The sequence below is a fragment of the Oxyura jamaicensis genome, chromosome Z (genome assembly GCF_011077185.1).
Source record: "Oxyura jamaicensis isolate SHBP4307 breed ruddy duck chromosome Z, BPBGC_Ojam_1.0, whole genome shotgun sequence".
Lineage (NCBI taxonomy): Eukaryota > Metazoa > Chordata > Aves > Anseriformes > Anatidae > Oxyura > Oxyura jamaicensis.
The window spans coordinates 68,219,485-68,236,604 of NC_048926.1; the positions used below are offsets into that span (position 1 = coordinate 68,219,485).

General features: G+C 41.6%; 1 protein-coding gene across 1 annotated transcript; it reads left to right on the forward strand.

Annotated features, from left to right (window-relative positions):
- The first annotated feature begins 386 nt into the window (after positions 1–386).
- SMU1 (SMU1 DNA replication regulator and spliceosomal factor) lies at positions 387–13,187 on the forward strand. The gene is made up of 12 exons (XM_035310114.1): positions 387–495; positions 672–882; positions 969–1,121; positions 1,685–1,795; positions 2,720–2,848; positions 4,070–4,189; positions 4,584–4,700; positions 4,896–5,023; positions 8,416–8,542; positions 9,838–10,005; positions 10,311–10,463; positions 11,108–13,187. The coding sequence occupies exons 1-12, from the start codon at positions 470–472 to the stop codon at positions 11,204–11,206; spliced, it is 1,542 nt and encodes a 513-aa protein (XP_035166005.1). The 5' UTR covers positions 387–469; the 3' UTR covers positions 11,207–13,187.
- The last annotated feature ends 3,933 nt before the right edge of the window (positions 13,188–17,120 follow it).

Genomic DNA, 17,120 nt, shown 5'->3' on the forward strand with positions numbered 1-17,120 from the left:
AACGAGGTCTCCCCTGAGAAAGGGCAGAGTTTTGTGCTTGGCTGTTAAAATGGCCGCACAAGGCTGTGGCCATGGGTAAGTTCGAGTAGGCTTCCCTGGGTGCTTCATCTGTGCATCAAGTTATACTTTGAGGGGCAAGAAAAAAGACACCACCAGCAGCAGCAGCAGCCCCAACACACCAACTTTGATTCCACAGCACAGCCCCCCCCTCCAGCCCCCCCCAGCCCCCCCCAGCCCCGCCGCCATGACGGGGCGCCAGGGGGCGCGCGCCCCCCGCCGCCGTTGCCAGGAGACTCCGCCCTGCCTCCGTCACGTGACGCCGCTCCCTCCCCATCCCCGTCACGTGGGGCGGGGCCGTCCCCGGGAGGCGGCGGCAGCGGCGGCGGCGGGGCCTGGCGGAAGCGGCGTCGAGCGAGGCCGGAAGCAACGTAGGCGGAGCGGGGCTTCCGGTGGCGGCGGAGAAGCAAAGATGTCGATCGAGATCGAGTCCTCCGAGTGCGTGCGGCCGGGCCGGGGCGGGCCGGGGGGGCCCAGAGGGGGCTCTGAGGGGTCCTGAGAGGGGCCTGAGGGGGGGCCTGAGAGGGCCCTGAGGGATCGGGGGGAAGGTCCCGGGGTGCAGGAGTCCCTTAGCCGAGCCCCCCCCGTTGATGGTGCGCGTTTTCCCCCGGCAGTGTGATCCGTCTGATCATGCAGTACCTGAAGGAGAACAGCCTGCACCGCGCCCTCGCCACGCTGCAGGAGGAGACCACCGTGTCACTGAATACCGTGGACAGCATCGAGAGCTTCGTGGCCGACATCAACAGTGGGCACTGGGACACGGTGCTGCAGGCCATACAGTCGCTGAAGTTGCCAGACAAGACCCTCATCGACCTCTACGAGCAGGTGAGACGGAGCAGGCATTGCACGGGGCCCTGTGGAGGCACACTGTGCTGTCCTGAGCTCACCCCGTGCTTGTCACCCCTCTGCAGGTTGTGCTGGAGCTGATTGAGCTGCGGGAGCTGGGTGCTGCCCGCTCCCTGCTGAGGCAGACGGATCCCATGATCATGCTGAAGCAGACCCAGCCAGAGCGGTACATCCACCTGGAAAACCTTCTGGCCAGGTCTTACTTTGATCCTCGTGAGGTAGGCTGCATGCTTACTCTGTACCTTGTGATACCGCGCTGTCTTGTGTGAATTCCTAGCCTTGCTCCAAGTTGTCAAAGCCTTACAGCATCTTTTCCTTTTCACTCTGGGAGTGGGAGCATACAGATTCACAGTTTTAGATGTCTTATGAAGTGTCTGGGAAATAATAGGTAATACCTGATCACAGGGCAACAAAACAGTAATTTTGAAGTATATTGAAGGTGGATTTTAGGGAGTTACTCCTCTGTCCTGCCACAGGATGATGTGCTCATCACTTGACACTTCGACGTCACTTTAACTGTCTTATATATGTAGAAGAAAATGTCTACTTTGTTTGCAAAACTGCTGCTGTATAAGAGGAATAGTAAGGAATTATCTGATTATGAAAAACTGGCATTCTTAATGAAGGCATATCTGAAATGTCTGAAAGGTTGAAGATAAAAATGGGTTGCTTTGAAGGGCCTGATAGAAAATGACTCTGGAAGGGGATTCAGAGAGCAATTTAAAATTTTTATGAAAAAACATTTTAGAGAAATTACTTCATAAAGATAATTTCTCCATAGGCATACCCTGATGGAAGCAGCAAGGAAAAGCGGAGAGCTGCTATTGCACAAGCTTTAGCTGGAGAAGTCAGCGTGGTACCTCCATCTCGTCTTATGGCATTGTTGGGGCAGGTAATTATTGGAAAAAAAAACTAGTAGCACTCTTATTTTCTGTAGATATTCACCGTATAGAATTAATGATGTTGTAGTTGATTTTCCATTTCTATAAAAATAGAGCTTAAATGTTGTATATTTGCAAGTAGAATAGTTAAGTGACCTTTTCTCCATGTGGCAAGGATTTATCTGTTGCAGCCAAAGTCAGCACTCCAGAAATAGATTTCTTCCCATATAGTAAATGCTCATTGTACAGAGAAGATGTTTTTTCAAAACAAGTTTTAACACACAGTATTTTTGCTGTTGTACTTATGACTCTCTTCTGATTCTCAAACTACTTTCATTTATGGTTTACGTAGACAGTATTTCATGTATTTTGTTGTTTTGTGGCTTGAATCTTAGTTTTAAGTTTGTAAGTATGCTAGTTAAATTCTCTTGGTATAGCTAGGTCCTGACTGAAGGTAGCTGTTTTCTAAAGGGTTTGTATAAGATTCTGTCTTCTGAACAAAGTTCATCTGTGTGTTACAAGAAGGCTTAGGGGCCACTTTTAATTTTAATTTATGAAGTTCTAGGCAAATAAGTAACAGGTCAGGTAGTTTAAATGAACAAAAGATCAAACTCGTCACACTGATCGTGTACTGTATACTGCATACTGATGATCTGAGAAGGGTGGTTGTGAAGTCATTCACACCTTCAAAAACATTTGGGGATAGCATTCTCTTCTGTTTGTGGTCACGACTTGGGAAGCGTAATCTTGATAAGACTTGTTTGTGCTGGTCTTGAGTAAATTCTAGCAGTGTACTTCCCTCAGACTGTACAGGTGTAACAATTCATGAAGGTACAAGAAAGTACTGCTGTATAATGCTTATTGTAACAAAGTTTTGATAAAGAAGATAGATATTAACTGATAAACTGAAAGTATTGCTTTAAACTCCTGAAAAGGCGCTGAAGTGGCAACAGCATCAGGGCCTGCTTCCTCCTGGTATGACGATTGACTTGTTCAGAGGCAAAGCAGCTGTGAAAGATGTAGAAGAAGAGAAGTTCCCCACACAGCTGAGCAGGCATATTAAGGTGATGCTTCATTTGCTCTATGTATCTATTGCCACTGTTTCTTTCCTGTGCTTTACTTTAGAAGCTAAAAGAATATGCTCTGAATTCTTTTGTTAAGTAATATCTCTTCCTTTCTTCCCCTCTCCCCTTCTTGTCCATGCTTTGTCTCATCAGAAGTCTTTCCCTGAGAGCCTGAAATGAGGTCCCTTAACAGGACTGGGAGTTCATAATACTTGTGGCTGTCATTAATGTATTAAGAGTTTATTTGACTCCACAGTTCAGAATCATTCATCCTTAAGAAGTGATTTCCTTAGTCCTCTTCTTTGTTTCTGGAGGGAAATACCTTCCAGAAGTGTCTTAAGTTAATATGCTTGCACAAAATTTCAGTAAACAACTGAATATACAATCATGAACTCTACCATGTATACTAATGCGTTCAGTATCTTCTTCTTAAGGATTTTGCCATGCAAATTTCAGAAGAGAAAGAAAAGTGTGCTGTAAAGACACAGTTGTCCTGCAGCACTTAGTGTGGAATAGACAGTTTCTTCCTGTGAGGGTTTTCAGCTTCACCGTGCAGTGAGAAATTTCAGTTCATTGTAGTATCTTTACTAGTTCTCACAGTGAGCAGAAGGTACAGTTTTTCAGAAGTTGTTCAGTGGCAGCTTGCTAATGCTTTATTAGAACTTGTTTTCTTTTCCAGCACTGTTCTTTGACTTCTGTATTGATTAGCAAAAATATTTTTATACTTGGTTGTCATGTTCACTTAAGTTTATTTTTCCACTGAAAAACAAACTGAACATTCCCTGTGAAAATTTCATCTGAGAAACATCATTGCAAGTGAACAAACTTGTACTACTTTAGGAGTCTCTAAAACCTGCCAAGGATAAGTATACAATGATACACATACTGAGTACTGTGAAGATGTTTGTTAACATTCACAGTTCACTGAAGAACAAGCCAACCAGTCCTGCTGCTTCTGTGAGCAAGAAGTGTTTGGCTTAAGCTCAAAAGATATTGCTAGATGAATTTTTTTGTTGTTGTTTTGTTTTTGTTTATTTGTGCAAGTGGGTAATGACAGGTCTTTTTGTACCTTAATATTAAATATGTGAATGCATATCTCTAAGGAAGCATTGTTTTTTTTTTTTTGTTGCCAGAATGAGGCTAGAGTTTTGTTTCAATGTCAATAGCTTATTTTAATTTAGGTTTCTTGCTAAGCTAAATTTCTGTTCTTCTATAAAACAGTTTGGGCAGAAGTCGCATGTGGAGTGTGCTCGGTTTTCACCAGATGGTCAGTATCTGGTCACTGGCTCTGTGGATGGTTTCATTGAAGTATGGAACTTCACTACTGGAAAGATCAGGAAGGTAAGTTTCTTCTTAAGCCAAATGGATATAGGCCAGAGTACATGGATTTATTCTTTCAGGGTAGTCTGCATGTTTGTTTTCATTTCTTGGAGACGGAAGAATGTCTTCTTGGTGATTCAAGTATTGGTCTGGAATGCTGATATGTGTTTAATTCTCTGTTCTGTCATAAACTTCCGTCTCCAATAACACCTTCACCACCACCACCACCCCCTTTCCGTGCCTTTGCCTATAAAGCAGCGACAACAGCACTTCCCTATTTTTATAAGACTGTGAGATCTGCTTGATAGGCTATAAAATATAGCTGAAGTTAAAACTGCTAGTACCTTGGTCTAAAATTAAATTAAATTTCATGTAATGCACTGTTTTGACTGGTGTGTTTTCTGCTTTTGTTTAGGATCTGAAATACCAGGCACAAGATAATTTTATGATGATGGATGATGCAGTGTTGTGCATGTGCTTCAGCAGAGATACAGAAATGCTAGCAACCGGAGCACAAGACGGAAAGATCAAGGTAGGAATCTTTTTGTAAAACAGTATGTTGGAAGGGCTGGTGACTAGAGAGAGTCATTTAACATTGCAATAACATTTCTGTTGTACATGGTAACAAAGTAAGTTTAGCATGGCCCTGAAATAGTGAGTGAGGTCTGATGTGTCAGATCTCATAACAAAGTAACCACCTCTATTTTATTTGCTGTTTCTTTTTCAGGTGTGGAAAATCCAGAGTGGTCAATGCCTGAGAAGGTTTGAACGAGCACACAGTAAAGGTGTTACGTGCCTCAGTTTTTCTAAAGACAGCAGCCAGATTCTTAGTGCTTCTTTTGATCAAACAATCAGGTAAATTGAGAAGGTGTCACATATGGTTCAGGAGAAAAGAAAATAGTGTTCACATTAGGGAATTAAACTTTGATCTAGAGTTTGATCCTTTTGCATTGAGTTTTACTACTAATAGGAGAGCTTATTGCTGAGAGATGGAGAGGAGCAGTTTGGAAGTTTGATCTTTCACTTTGCTTAACTTGCTTTATCATAGAATCATTGAATGAATCATAGAATGGCTTGGGTTGGAAGGGACCTTAAAGATCACCTAGTTCCAGCCCCCCTGCTATAGCCAGGGATGCTACCCACTAGATCAGGTTGCTCAGGGCCTCATCCAACCTGATCTGGAAGGCTTTTTTCCAGCCTCATGGGCAGAGTATTTCATGTGCTCTATTGGTGTTTAATCTGGCCTTGAGTGTTTCCTTCTGGGAGATTCCTAGGCTAAGAAACTATTATGTCAACCTTCAAATATAACAGTTTTTGTAGTAAGCTTAGAGTAAGAAAGATACAAGGATAATAACACAATAATGTTTTTTTGCAATGACCTAAATGGCTTAATAACAAACACACATTAGCTCCAAAAGAAGTGAAAGTAGTTGGTTCCATCCAGATTATTTTTCTTCATTCAGCAGTACAATGGCCTCTTCTTTTTCTTCTACTTAAAGAAATCCTCTGAGAGCATCTTTAAATCTTCTGCTGCATCTTCTCTGCTTCCCCTCATAGTTGGTGAAGAGAGTAAAATTTCCCAAAGTGTTGGGAATACTTGGGAATCTCAACTGGCAGTACTCTTGGCTCTCCTTTGGTCTGTGAATGAGTGCATGTGTGTCTCCATGAGTTGCATGTGCATGAGGGAAGATAAGGTGCATCCCTGTGCAGTCAGGGACAGTAATTTTTGCTGCTCCCTGTCTCAGTCATGCAATACAAGTCCTCATCCTAAAAAGATTCTTGTCCCATTGTCCCAGTTTACAGCCTGAATCCATGTTATCCTCAAGTAAGTAGTTCAGGCCCTTAGATCCATCCCTCTTACCTCTTTTGGATCCAGAGGCCTCCTTTTGGAATGGGAACAAGAGGAAGGAGGACCCAAATAAAATGTTTTCTGGGCGTCTGTTCTTCCCAGCAGTCTGACATGGAATAGCAGAGATCCAGTCCTGTAAAAAAGCCAGGGTGATAGACCCGAGAGCTACTCAGGCAGGAATTGGAATTTGTATCTTGAAGAGCCAGTACAGCCTTTCTGGTGCTTTAGCTTGCTATTTTTTTTTGTCTGAGAGTCTTGCCAAAAGCACATGATGCACAAGGAAAGACTGAGAACTGGCCCTGATCAGCCTGGAAAACAGAAGGCTGAGAGGGGCACCTAGCTGTCTTATCTAGAACTAGTCATAGATAAGATGATGCCAGGCTTTTCTCAGAAGGGCACAATTCTTAAAAAGGGCAAAAAACAGAAAGGGAAATTCAGATTGTATATAAGGAAACACTTTTTTTTTTTTTTTTTTGAGGAAGAAGTAGTGCTTGGACAATGTGGAGAGAGTTGGATGAGGTTGGGCAGGATCTTCACTCTCAAGATAATTCCCATTTATCTATGTTGTCTCTGCAGCTCCAGTGTTGGGCATGGGAGATTTTCCTTTCTCGTCCAAACCACAGAGTGAATCTGCTCCTGCACCTATCTGGTGTCTTCTGTGCTGTTCTTGTTGCTGAGTAGAATTTGGCCACTGCTGGGTAGATTTCATTGGCAACAAAACTCTTTTGTTGATACATAGCCACTTTGTTTCTGTAGAAAGCAGCTTAGATCAGTTTTGTCTATTTCAGTTATTTTTCTTCTTTGGAATTATTCTGAGCTATACTTATTATTTTGTTTTCATATCTTTTGGCTGCATGGAGGACAGCTGTCAGATGCCCCTGAACTCATGCCCAGCCCTCTCAGCCTCTCCTCGTGCATTTAGTCTAGAGAAGAGGAGATTAAGAGGGGATCTTTTCAACCTCTGTAAATATCTGAGGGCACAGTGTAAAGAGGATGGAGCCCAACTCTTCTCAGTGATGACCAGTGATAGGACAAGGGGTAATGGGTAAAAATTGAACCACAGGAGGTTTCATTGCCATATGAGAAACAACAATTTGACAGTTTGAGTGACACAGCACTGGAACAGGCTGCCCAGAGAAGTTGTGGAGTCTCCTTCTCTGAAGATACTCAAAACCTTGGATGTGTAACGTGTTCTTCACAATGAGTGCCAGGTCTCTTTTTGAAGACTTCCTCGTCAGCCAGTCAATCCTCAGTCAGTTCTGAAGCCTGAGGTTGTTCTGCACTTTGCATTTGTCAATTTTCAGAATCACAGGGTTTTTCTTTGCCCATCTGTCCAGCTTGTCAAGGTTTCCAGTCTCCTCATCTGTGTCTCTCAAACCTGTATTACAGGATATAAGACTTATAATATGAATTAGAGTGATCCAGTGCTTGACAATTCTATACATTTAATTTAATGAGATTATGTAACATTTAATAGATTTAGCCTCTTGCCTGTGCTGTAAACCCTAATGGTACTGCTGTAGATGGAAGAAATGTACGGGTAGAGATCTGGAAGCAACTTGACAATGAACAGGCACAACAAAACAATGAGAAATATTAATCTGTTTAAATCATAGTATGGGTGAACTATAGCATAAGCATTTTAATTGAGATTATGTAAGGATGGATGTTGAATCAGTGCCAGCAAGCTTCAGACAAAATTAGGGATTGTCAAAGATTCTAACTTATGCTTGAAAACTCTCTGTAGACAGAGGGTATTGTAATTTAGTGGTGAAATAGATTGGCAATATCAATTTCTCATAAATTACTGAGCACATACATCATGAATTTGCACAGCAAAAAAGGTAAGAGGCAATGGGAACAGGCTGTAAAAGAGAAAACTCTTCTTGGGTGTAAGGGAAGATTATTTTCACAGGAAAATTGTGAGTTTCACACAGTCCTGGGGTAGGTCCCAGAGAAAATCTGCATCTGTGGAGATTTTCTTAGCTGGTCAAGGCCTTGCTCAAGGACCAGAGCAAACTGACCTCACTTAAAGGTCAGCTTGGCTTTGAGGAGTCTGAGTGAGAGACCTCCAGAGATCACTTCCAAACTTAGATCTTTCTGTAACATTTGTTTTGTCAGCATCATCATTTCCCATTCGTAGTCCTGTCTTCTAGTATGTGTAGAATATATTTAGGGTCCTTAAAGCTGAACGTTGATGACATTTCTCTAAGCTTTTTACAGAAACACATACTGCCTTTGATGAAAGGGGGTTGTGGTAAAGAATTATGGTTTGGAGATTTAGCACTTCCTATTGTTGCCTGTTAAAAGGTAGCTCAGATTTAAAATACAGTGAAGCCAAGGGGTGTTTCAGACTACTTCAGCTGCTCACTCAGTTGTGACCTCTATTGTGTGACAGGATTCATGGTTTAAAATCTGGCAAAACTTTAAAGGAATTCCGTGGTCACTCCTCTTTCGTCAACGAAGCTACTTTTACGCAGGATGGTCACTATATTATCAGTGCATCCTCTGATGGCACAGTGAAGGTAAGATAGTGCTTACCCTTTGTAAGTAACACATTCAAACCGGTTGCATGTTCTAGCTGGTGTGTTAACAACTGCTGCAGACCTTGTAGATGTTGTTTTTCTTTTTTTTGCATAACATGTCTTACTGCTTGTGCCCTTTGCTGTAGCTTGCTGTAAACGAGAACTGATGATGGTTCATAGTCCCCTCAGAGACTGCTGCAGAGCTCCTTTCTGCTGTGTTTATGAAAGGAGAACATAAGTGCATAGTTACCTGCTGGTTACTGCTTTGTTCTAGAAGAAGAATTGTCTGTGACACCTCTTTTCCTAGAATGTGGGAATTTCCCTGTCTGAAGTAATAACATTTTCTTGTTTACTCTGTTGGACATCTCCTTATTTCTTACTGCTTAGGAGTCCTTTAGTGTATAAAGGAGTGTTAATGAAACTGATTGTAGAGGTGATAGGTTTGCCTTCTAGTCTCAACAAAGAACGTAACTATGCTGTGTAATGTTTAGGAGTAGTAAGGTATCGTTCTGTACAGTGCCCTAATGCAAAAAAAAAAAAAAAAAAAAAAAAAAGAGAATGTAGAAACAGCTACATTATGGAGTGTGGGGGGTGAGTAAAGGTAAATGGTTTATAGGTAGGGGGAAAGTGGAGTGTGATACATCTTGCTCATATTAAATGGGGTGTTACTTCTAACTTGCTCTCTTTGCTAGATTGCTCCTAATAATGGGAATAGTTTAAGATGAGTCTCCCATTTTGATTGTAGTAGTACATAAACTGCCACAATATTCCACAGATAGTGATTTACGCTTCATTTTGAACATTAAACAAGCAATTTCCCTTCCTGTTTCTAAAAGGCAGGAACAGACACCTATTGTGCGTGAAGCAGCTCTAAGGTGGGGTATCATTCACACTGATATCAGAGTAGCTTTGCTTTTTCAGCACATTTTCATGTCTGTCTTGTGCAGGGAGATTGCATGTACAGAGGCTACACATATTTACAGATGCCAGCTAAAACCATAAAGCAGGTGTGGACTCGCCCCTAAGGGCAAATGCTTAATGAAAGGGTGCCAGGCTTAATTCGGGTAGTGGAAATTCACTTTCAGGTCAGTCATACTGCAGTTGTTCATGGTGTTCACGTGGTGTTCAGAACAGATCTGGTAATTTTATTTTTATTTTTTTACAATATGCTTCTATTCATATTTCACGTTGGGAGTTTTAAAAAGAATATCTGAATCCTATATCATGAGCTATATCCAAAACCAGTCAATTTTGTTTACTATTTTTTATAAAGTTATTTTTGTTCTTTGTTCTAGGTTTGGAATGTGAAGACGACAGAGTGCTCAAACACCTTCAAGTCTCTAGGCAGCACTGCTGGGACAGACATTACTGTGAACAGTGTCATTCTGCTGCCCAAAAACCCAGAACACTTTGTGGTTTGCAACAGATCGAACACAGTCGTTATTATGAACATGCAGGGTCAAGTATGTGATCTTACTGGTGTCCTTAGAAGTCTCTCTGTCACTTTAAAGATGTCAGAAACCTAGTTAATAAGCTAGTTAATTAGCTAGCCTGGGCTTAAACTTGATTTCTCCAGTTCACTCTCATGGCAATTACTCTGTACACAGTTTTATAGGATATCTTGTGTTACAGAAAGTAAGTATAGATATGGAGAGATCCTGTTTTCTAAACAGGCCTAGTACTGCCTAAATGTTTTTTTACTGTAAAGATAGTAATTATGTGCACACTTTAATCCTGTGAAATGTTTTCTGGGGGGTGTCTTTTACAGATTGTACGAAGTTTTAGCTCCGGTAAGAGAGAAGGTGGTGACTTTGTCTGCTGTGCACTTTCACCTCGTGGTGAATGGATCTACTGTGTTGGTGAAGATTTTGTGCTCTATTGCTTTAGCACAGTTACCGGCAAGCTGGAGAGAACTCTGACAGTAAGTTCTTAGCTGGAGCTGTTGCAGAGTTTTAAACACAGGGATGATCTAAATCCTTGTTTTTTTATGAGGTCTGTAAGGAAAAGTTTTGTACCAATGGGGCTTTCACTTCCAGCAGCCCTAATTGGTAACAAACACGTTCCTTTTATGTTTCAAAACGTGGAACACTTGGCTGTGGAATGTGACTTTTTCTTAGAACCATTTTAATCTTAGAAGTTCTGAAAATGTTTGTCACCAAGACAGGAATTCTTGGTTGAAACTATTGTATGAACTAGAACACATTTTAACCTAGGATGCAGCTAGTGGAGAACCTGACCAAGCTGTCAGATTTAAAACTGTCAGGCTTAAATTTGTCTTGGATTAAACTAGAGATGCCAGCTTGAATGTCTAAATTTAATGGGGAGTATTTCAATATAGTGGATTTCAGTTGGTGTAGGTGACAAAACTGTCTCTCTCCCCCAATAAAAAGTAACTCCTGTGTCACAAAAATTGGAACTTAATACCGTTGGGGTTATATTTCTCTGCTTTTGCTGAATGCACAATGCATGTTAAGTCCCCTTCAAGTACTGAAGGGAAGATAATATTTGGCTTGTGTTACCATGAAAGGAAAACTGTCCTGATGGTTCTTTCTGCTTTTTCTCTAGGTTCATGAAAAAGATGTCATTGGCATTGCCCATCACCCCCACCAGAACCTGATTGCCACCTACAGTGAAGATGGCCTCCTCAAGCTCTGGAAGCCATAACTTGATTTGACTTTAAGCTATGATGTATGCCTGTTGGTTGCAGGGTGTTGATGTTTGTGCTTTTACAAGGTCGAAATACACAGAGAGTGATAATGTGTTCAATTTTCAGTTCAGTTTTCCAGAAGATAACATTTTTAATTCTTGGTCTGAAGTTAGCTAGATTTATGCTAGGTGCAGCATCACTTAATTTCAAATACTTGTATTTTTACCAGAGTAGCCAAAGTAACTCCTATGGGAGTGGCTGTTCTGCCTCCTGAAGTGTATACTCTTCTTAGGCTGTTTATAAAAGTGAATGAGATACGAACTATACATACAACAGGCTGCTGGCTTCCTATAATACAGTCAAATCTTTTTTTTTTTTTTTTGAGTGAACAATGTGGGATAAGAAGGCCGTCTTCTGCGCGGCTGGAATGAAGGCACAGTTTTCCTGAAATGCAGATGAAGCTACGCTTTCCTTAGTGGGAAGGCAGAAGCTTTTCTAGTTCTAGTCTAATGTGCTTTGCTGTGTTTGATTTTTTCATTATACTTTGTCCATTTATTTGTATTAAGCATTTTCACACAGCTTCCTAAGAATGAAACATTTTTTCTTCCCCATTTCCCAGGACTTTCCTCTCTAAAACTGCCTAGCATGGCAGTGAGAGGTAGTTTGGTTTTTTATTATTGTTTTTTTGTTGTTGTTTGTTTTCATCTGCTTCCAGGCTAAAAGGAATAACTTGGGCTCTCTTCCTACTAATTCGTAATGTCTTCAAACCAGTTTTAACTGAAACAGGCCTCAGGGGATCAATGTTTTAAAACAGGCAAAAGCCTGTTTTGCACACACCGAGTTCTTAGCAGGTAATGTTGCACATTAATACCTTGAATTTCAGCTTACCTTCCTCTCTTAAAAGGGCATGGCATACTCAGATGGGTCTAATTAATGGTAACAGTGATGCTTAGGTCCTGCTCTGTGATAGAAAAGATTCTAGACTCTTCAGTTTGGAAGAGATGATGATTCTGTCTGAGATCCTGGCTAGGGCAAACCATTGTGAATGATCACCAGAATCTTCTAAAATCCGACTATAATTTTTTCTAGGATGTAGCTATAATGGAAGCTTTGTCTATAATGATGGGACAAACGTGCATGTAGATTTGAGTCTGCCGCGCTTCTAGTTTTTATCTCTTGTAGAATGCTTTCTTTCAAACAGTAATAACTTTTCTGTGACTCAATAAATTAGTTCCAGTTCAAGTAACCTCACAGTCTTTTTCAGCTGGTGGGCTTGATCCTAGCACAATTATTGGTTGTCAGCCAGTGACAAAACCCTTTTGGCACTGACCCGTGTATTTGGCTGGTCTGTGCTCCTGTTGGTCTAAAGAAATGAGAAAAAAATTAGCATAATTCCTCACAAAGCATTGTTTGTTCACTACAACTCCAGAATTTCATTCTATGTTACCTGCAATGTTTTAATTCCTAAATTGTTTTTTTACTTCCTTAGATACGGCAATAAAGTTATTTTTTAGATAGCAAGAAGTGATTATTTTTCCTGCCTGAAAATACACTGTTGTATTGGAAACTTCTGGCAATAATACATATGACAAACTCTATCTGACAGTTAGCACTTTTGGTAAAGGAGAAGATTCTGACAAAATATTTTCAATATTATGTATCTTCTGATTCACTTCACTTTCAGGTTACACGGAACTACTAATCCTCAATGTAAATGATACCTTACGTTTTTTTTTAGAAGAAAAATAGTTGTATCAAATGTAACTGTCTGTCAGAATCCTGAATGTCTATAGATTTTAAATACATTTTCTAGCTTTAGGATATGAGAGAGAAAATCTGGCATTTCTTATCCTTTTTATTTATGAGTTTTAGAGTTTGTTGCCTCTACTACCCAGGATGAAAGTGTTTATGAAAGGGTAATGGTAAGACTTAGCGCCTTGGCTGAAGCTGTAATTCGTAAAATTGCTGGCATGCGACACAAAAATGCAATGGTAATCTTGAAAATGCTTTTTTTTTTTTTTTTTTTTTTCCCTAATGTCATCTAGGAAGATATTTTATCTCTGGAGAATCAGCCAGGTATTGTGCCATTTTACCTGAACAAGGCAACATTTAGTGCTTTAGTTAGCATTAAAGAAAAATTGTTTGGCGTTTGCCCGTGGGCCTTACTTTGTTTTTGAATCATTTTGCTTGGAGTTATCCAGTTCAGTGATACACAGATGGGTGCAAAATGTTTGGGAGGAGTGCTGTGTAATGAAAGTCTCACAGGTCAGTTCAGATCTGGTTAAGTCATAGTGATTTAATCTTCCTGAAGTGGGAATCAATGGATTTCAGCCTTGCTTAAGGTGGAAGCAGCCACCCGTACTCATAGAATATATGGGGAAAAGCTACTGCTGTCTCAGCAACAAATAAGGAAGCTTAGGTTCCTGTACTGTTTTGCAAGTGTGCGTGTAACTTTTTAATACATTATTGAGGGTAATTGTTTGTTCAAGTGCCTGCACTTGTCAGATACAGTTCTGCTCTGGTACCATTACCAGCATGCCATCTGCAAAAAACAAACAAAAACAACAGACCCTTATTTTGACTTAATAAGATTTAGAGAGAGACCAGTTGAGAACTGACAGTTCGATCATTTCTACCAAAAATCTCATAAGGAGAAGGTCCTTTGTGAATATTTAATACAGCAACTAAATTCTCAAAGGGTTAGAGAGACTAAACAATCTCCAGAAGTGGCAGACTGCCACTGCAAATCTAATTCTGCATATTGCACAGGATTTTGAACCATGAGCTTGGGTGAGAGGGCCTGCCTGTGATTTGGGGCAGCTTGGTAACACCTGTGTTCGGTCTGAGATACAAAAGGAAAACACTTTGCAGAGATTTATGGGGAAGATTACGCTAAAAATCAACTATAAATGATCAAGTACTGCTTTTCTTCACTTCCTGCCTAGTGTCTGTATGATTTATGAAGTCCTTTTTAGGCAGAGTTACTTCATCTCCAGTTCCTGTCGATGATGTGGGCTTCAGGAACTGTTCGTTGGATGGCAGAAAATAGCCCTTGTGACCTTCTGGATCATGGCAGCTTATGGGAGGCAGGCTGAGTGAAACTCAGATCTGAATGCCCAGGGGAACAGCCCAGCTTTTAGGTAAGCTTTCAAGGAGAAAAGTGGCTGTGTGCTCTATTTCTGGCTTAGAGTAGGAATCATCTGAGGGCATTCTTCAGCTACCTGTGGAGCAAGGTACTAGGAGCTGGTGTTAAGGGAGCATAAAAATATTTTATTTATAGCATGCTGTTCACACTGTGAAACTGGGAGTTTCATAATGCAAACAGTTTGAAACCCTCTTCAGTTTCATTTTGTCAGTCTTTAAAATTGCTCCCTATGTAGCAACAAATTCCTCTGATACTGCCTGTGCTTTGTTGGGCAAGAAATGTCTAGGAGCTGGCATGTGCTGTTGCAAACTTGTTAAGCTTTTCCCATCTTTCCAAAATGGGAGCTTTGTAAACAAAACAACAAAGAGTTCTTTCAAGTTTTATTCACAGAATGGTTGTGGTTGGAAGAGACATTTGGAGGTCATCTGGTCCAACCCCCTGCTTTTCTCCAGGCTGAACAGTTGCAGCTCTCTCAGCTTTTGCTAGTACTACCTAATTCTTTGCCTCATGCAGCCAGGATACAGACACTTGTGGTCTGAGCTCTGCTGTCTGATGTTCAACTTGATACCTGCCAGGCCTCCCAGGCCCTTGTCTGCCAAGCTGCTTTCTAGTTAGGACAGTCCCCAGCCTGTGTTGCAGCCTGAGGTTGTTCCTCGGGTGCAGGACTTGGCTCTTTCCCCTTCTGGAACGTGAGGTTCCTGCCAGCACATTTCTCTACCCTATTGAGGTCCATCTGGATGGCAACATCTGCTGTTCCTCACAGTTTCGTGTCATCCACAAAATTGCTGAGGGTGTGCTTTCCCACTGTTAGTCTTTTGTGAAGACATTAAACCCCTTAGAGATATTGATCCCTGGTCAAAGTAGTTACTGGCTTCTAACTAGCCTTCGTTACACTTACCACCATCCTCTGGGTCCAACTATTGAGCCAATTTTCAATACATCTCACTCTCTGCCCATCCAGCCCATCCATCAGCTTCTCTTGGAGGGTCTTGTGGTGGATAGCATCCTAGGCCTTACTGAAGTCTGGGTATTCATCCTCTGCTATTTACTCATCTACCAGGCCAGTCATTTCATCACAGAAAGATTATCAAGTTGGCCAGGCATGGCCTCGTTAGTCTCCAGTCATTCATGTGCCTGGAGCTGGTTTCCAGAATTAGCTGCTCCATCACCTTCCTAATGAAGAAGGTGAGTCTAACAGGCCGGTAGTTCCCCAGGTCCTCCTAGCCCTGCCTGAAGATAGGAGTGATGTTTGCTTTCCTCCAGTCTTTGGGCACTTCTCCCAGACACCATCATAGATCAAATATTACTGAGTGGCCTTGCAGTAACATCTGCCGGCTCCCTCAGCACTTGTGCATGCATCTCGTAAGGGACCATGGACTTGCATGTCATGTTTACTTAAATACTACATGACTTTATCCTCTTCCTGTGAGGGTACAGATTCCTTGCTCCACATTTTCCCCCTGAACTCCAGGACTGGCATTCCCAAAGGCTTTTTTTTTTTTTTTTTCTCCCTCTTCTTCCCCTGACTTCCTAACTTTGTATTTATTGGAATAAACCTCAAACTTAGAAAGGGTGATCCGTGAATATTAACCAGTTCCCTCTTCCTGCTGGGGCTTAAACCTGCGGGACTTTTCCAAGCAGGTACTTGAAGAAGTCCAGGGTTGTCAACTTGCTTTTTATCCTCTCCCCACATGCCAGGATCCCATCCTATCCAGCAGTCCCCCATCTCGTGATCACTGCAGCCAAGGCTGCCTTTGACCACATCAGAAATGAGTCCCGGGGTGGTGGTGACTACAAAGTAGAGTCACAGAATGGCTTGAGCTGGAAGGGAGCTTATGGACAACCCCGTTCCACCCCCCTACCCTGACCAGGGATACCTCCCCTTTTTTTTTAATTCATAGCCAGCTGAAGCAAAGTAACATCCTCTTGTAAACCTTTAGGGCACTGCACCAAGTTTGTCAGGCTTTTGATCCAGCAGTTGATCCGAAAGCAAGTAACCTATCACTGTGCAGTTTGGGCTTGAGACAGTTCTGCAGAAGTCTCTTGGCAGCGGCAGGATTAGGTTCTATTCCCCCCCTTGACAAAGCAAAGGCTCCTACTGGTTACATGTACGGGTAGAGCTGACTAATGAGCTCATGAGTGCAATTCACAAACATGTCGCCTACAGAATTTGATTCCTGCTGAGACAAACAAATGGAAGAAGATGTAGGCAAGACACAGGTTCTCTATTCTATGTGTACCTGAAAGGAAGCTCTAGCTGCAGTTCAAGAAACACCTCATGAGCTGTATTTATAAAAAGAAAACCTACCTGTAACACAAGGGCAAGAGGTATTGTCTAACCTGCTTCCAGAAATACAACACACCTACTGTCCCCAGAGCAGTCTTTTTTCTGGAGGAAAGAAACGAGACAGTTCTCTTACTACTTTTGCTTCAAAAGTATAGTGAAAAACATAAGCTGTGTCCTAAGCCAGATGGTAAAACAAGACCATGCTAGAGGTTAAATCTGGACCTGTCTTCTCAGCACATTTTGTGAAAGATGGTTTTTGCTAGGATTTTTCTGTGAATAGCTGCCTAAAAAGAGGGGTGTGGTATCTTTAAACCAACATCTGGTCTCAGAAAAGAGGCAATGAACAATTTTGTAATTATATTGGAAATGCTTCATCTACAATAATTAAAACATTCATACAGAATTTTCAAGAGTCAGCTTAAAATAATGCACACAATACATTAATTTCAGAACACCCTAGATGTGTCAGTTGGGATACTCACTGACAGTAAGTTTCCTT

What these genes read in the sequence shown, in the direction of transcription:
- SMU1 (XM_035310114.1), top strand. Translation starts at nt 470, where the DNA reads ATGTCGATCGAGATCGAGTCCTCCGA. An exon ending in AGCTGAGCAGGCATATTAAG is followed by an intron (nt 2,849 to 4,069) that starts GTGATGCTTCAT and finishes TCTATAAAACAG; the next exon opens with TTTGGGCAGAAGTCGCATGT. An exon ending in TCTTTTGATCAAACAATCAG is followed by an intron (nt 5,024 to 8,415) that starts GTAAATTGAGAA and finishes ATTGTGTGACAG; the next exon opens with GATTCATGGTTTAAAATCTG.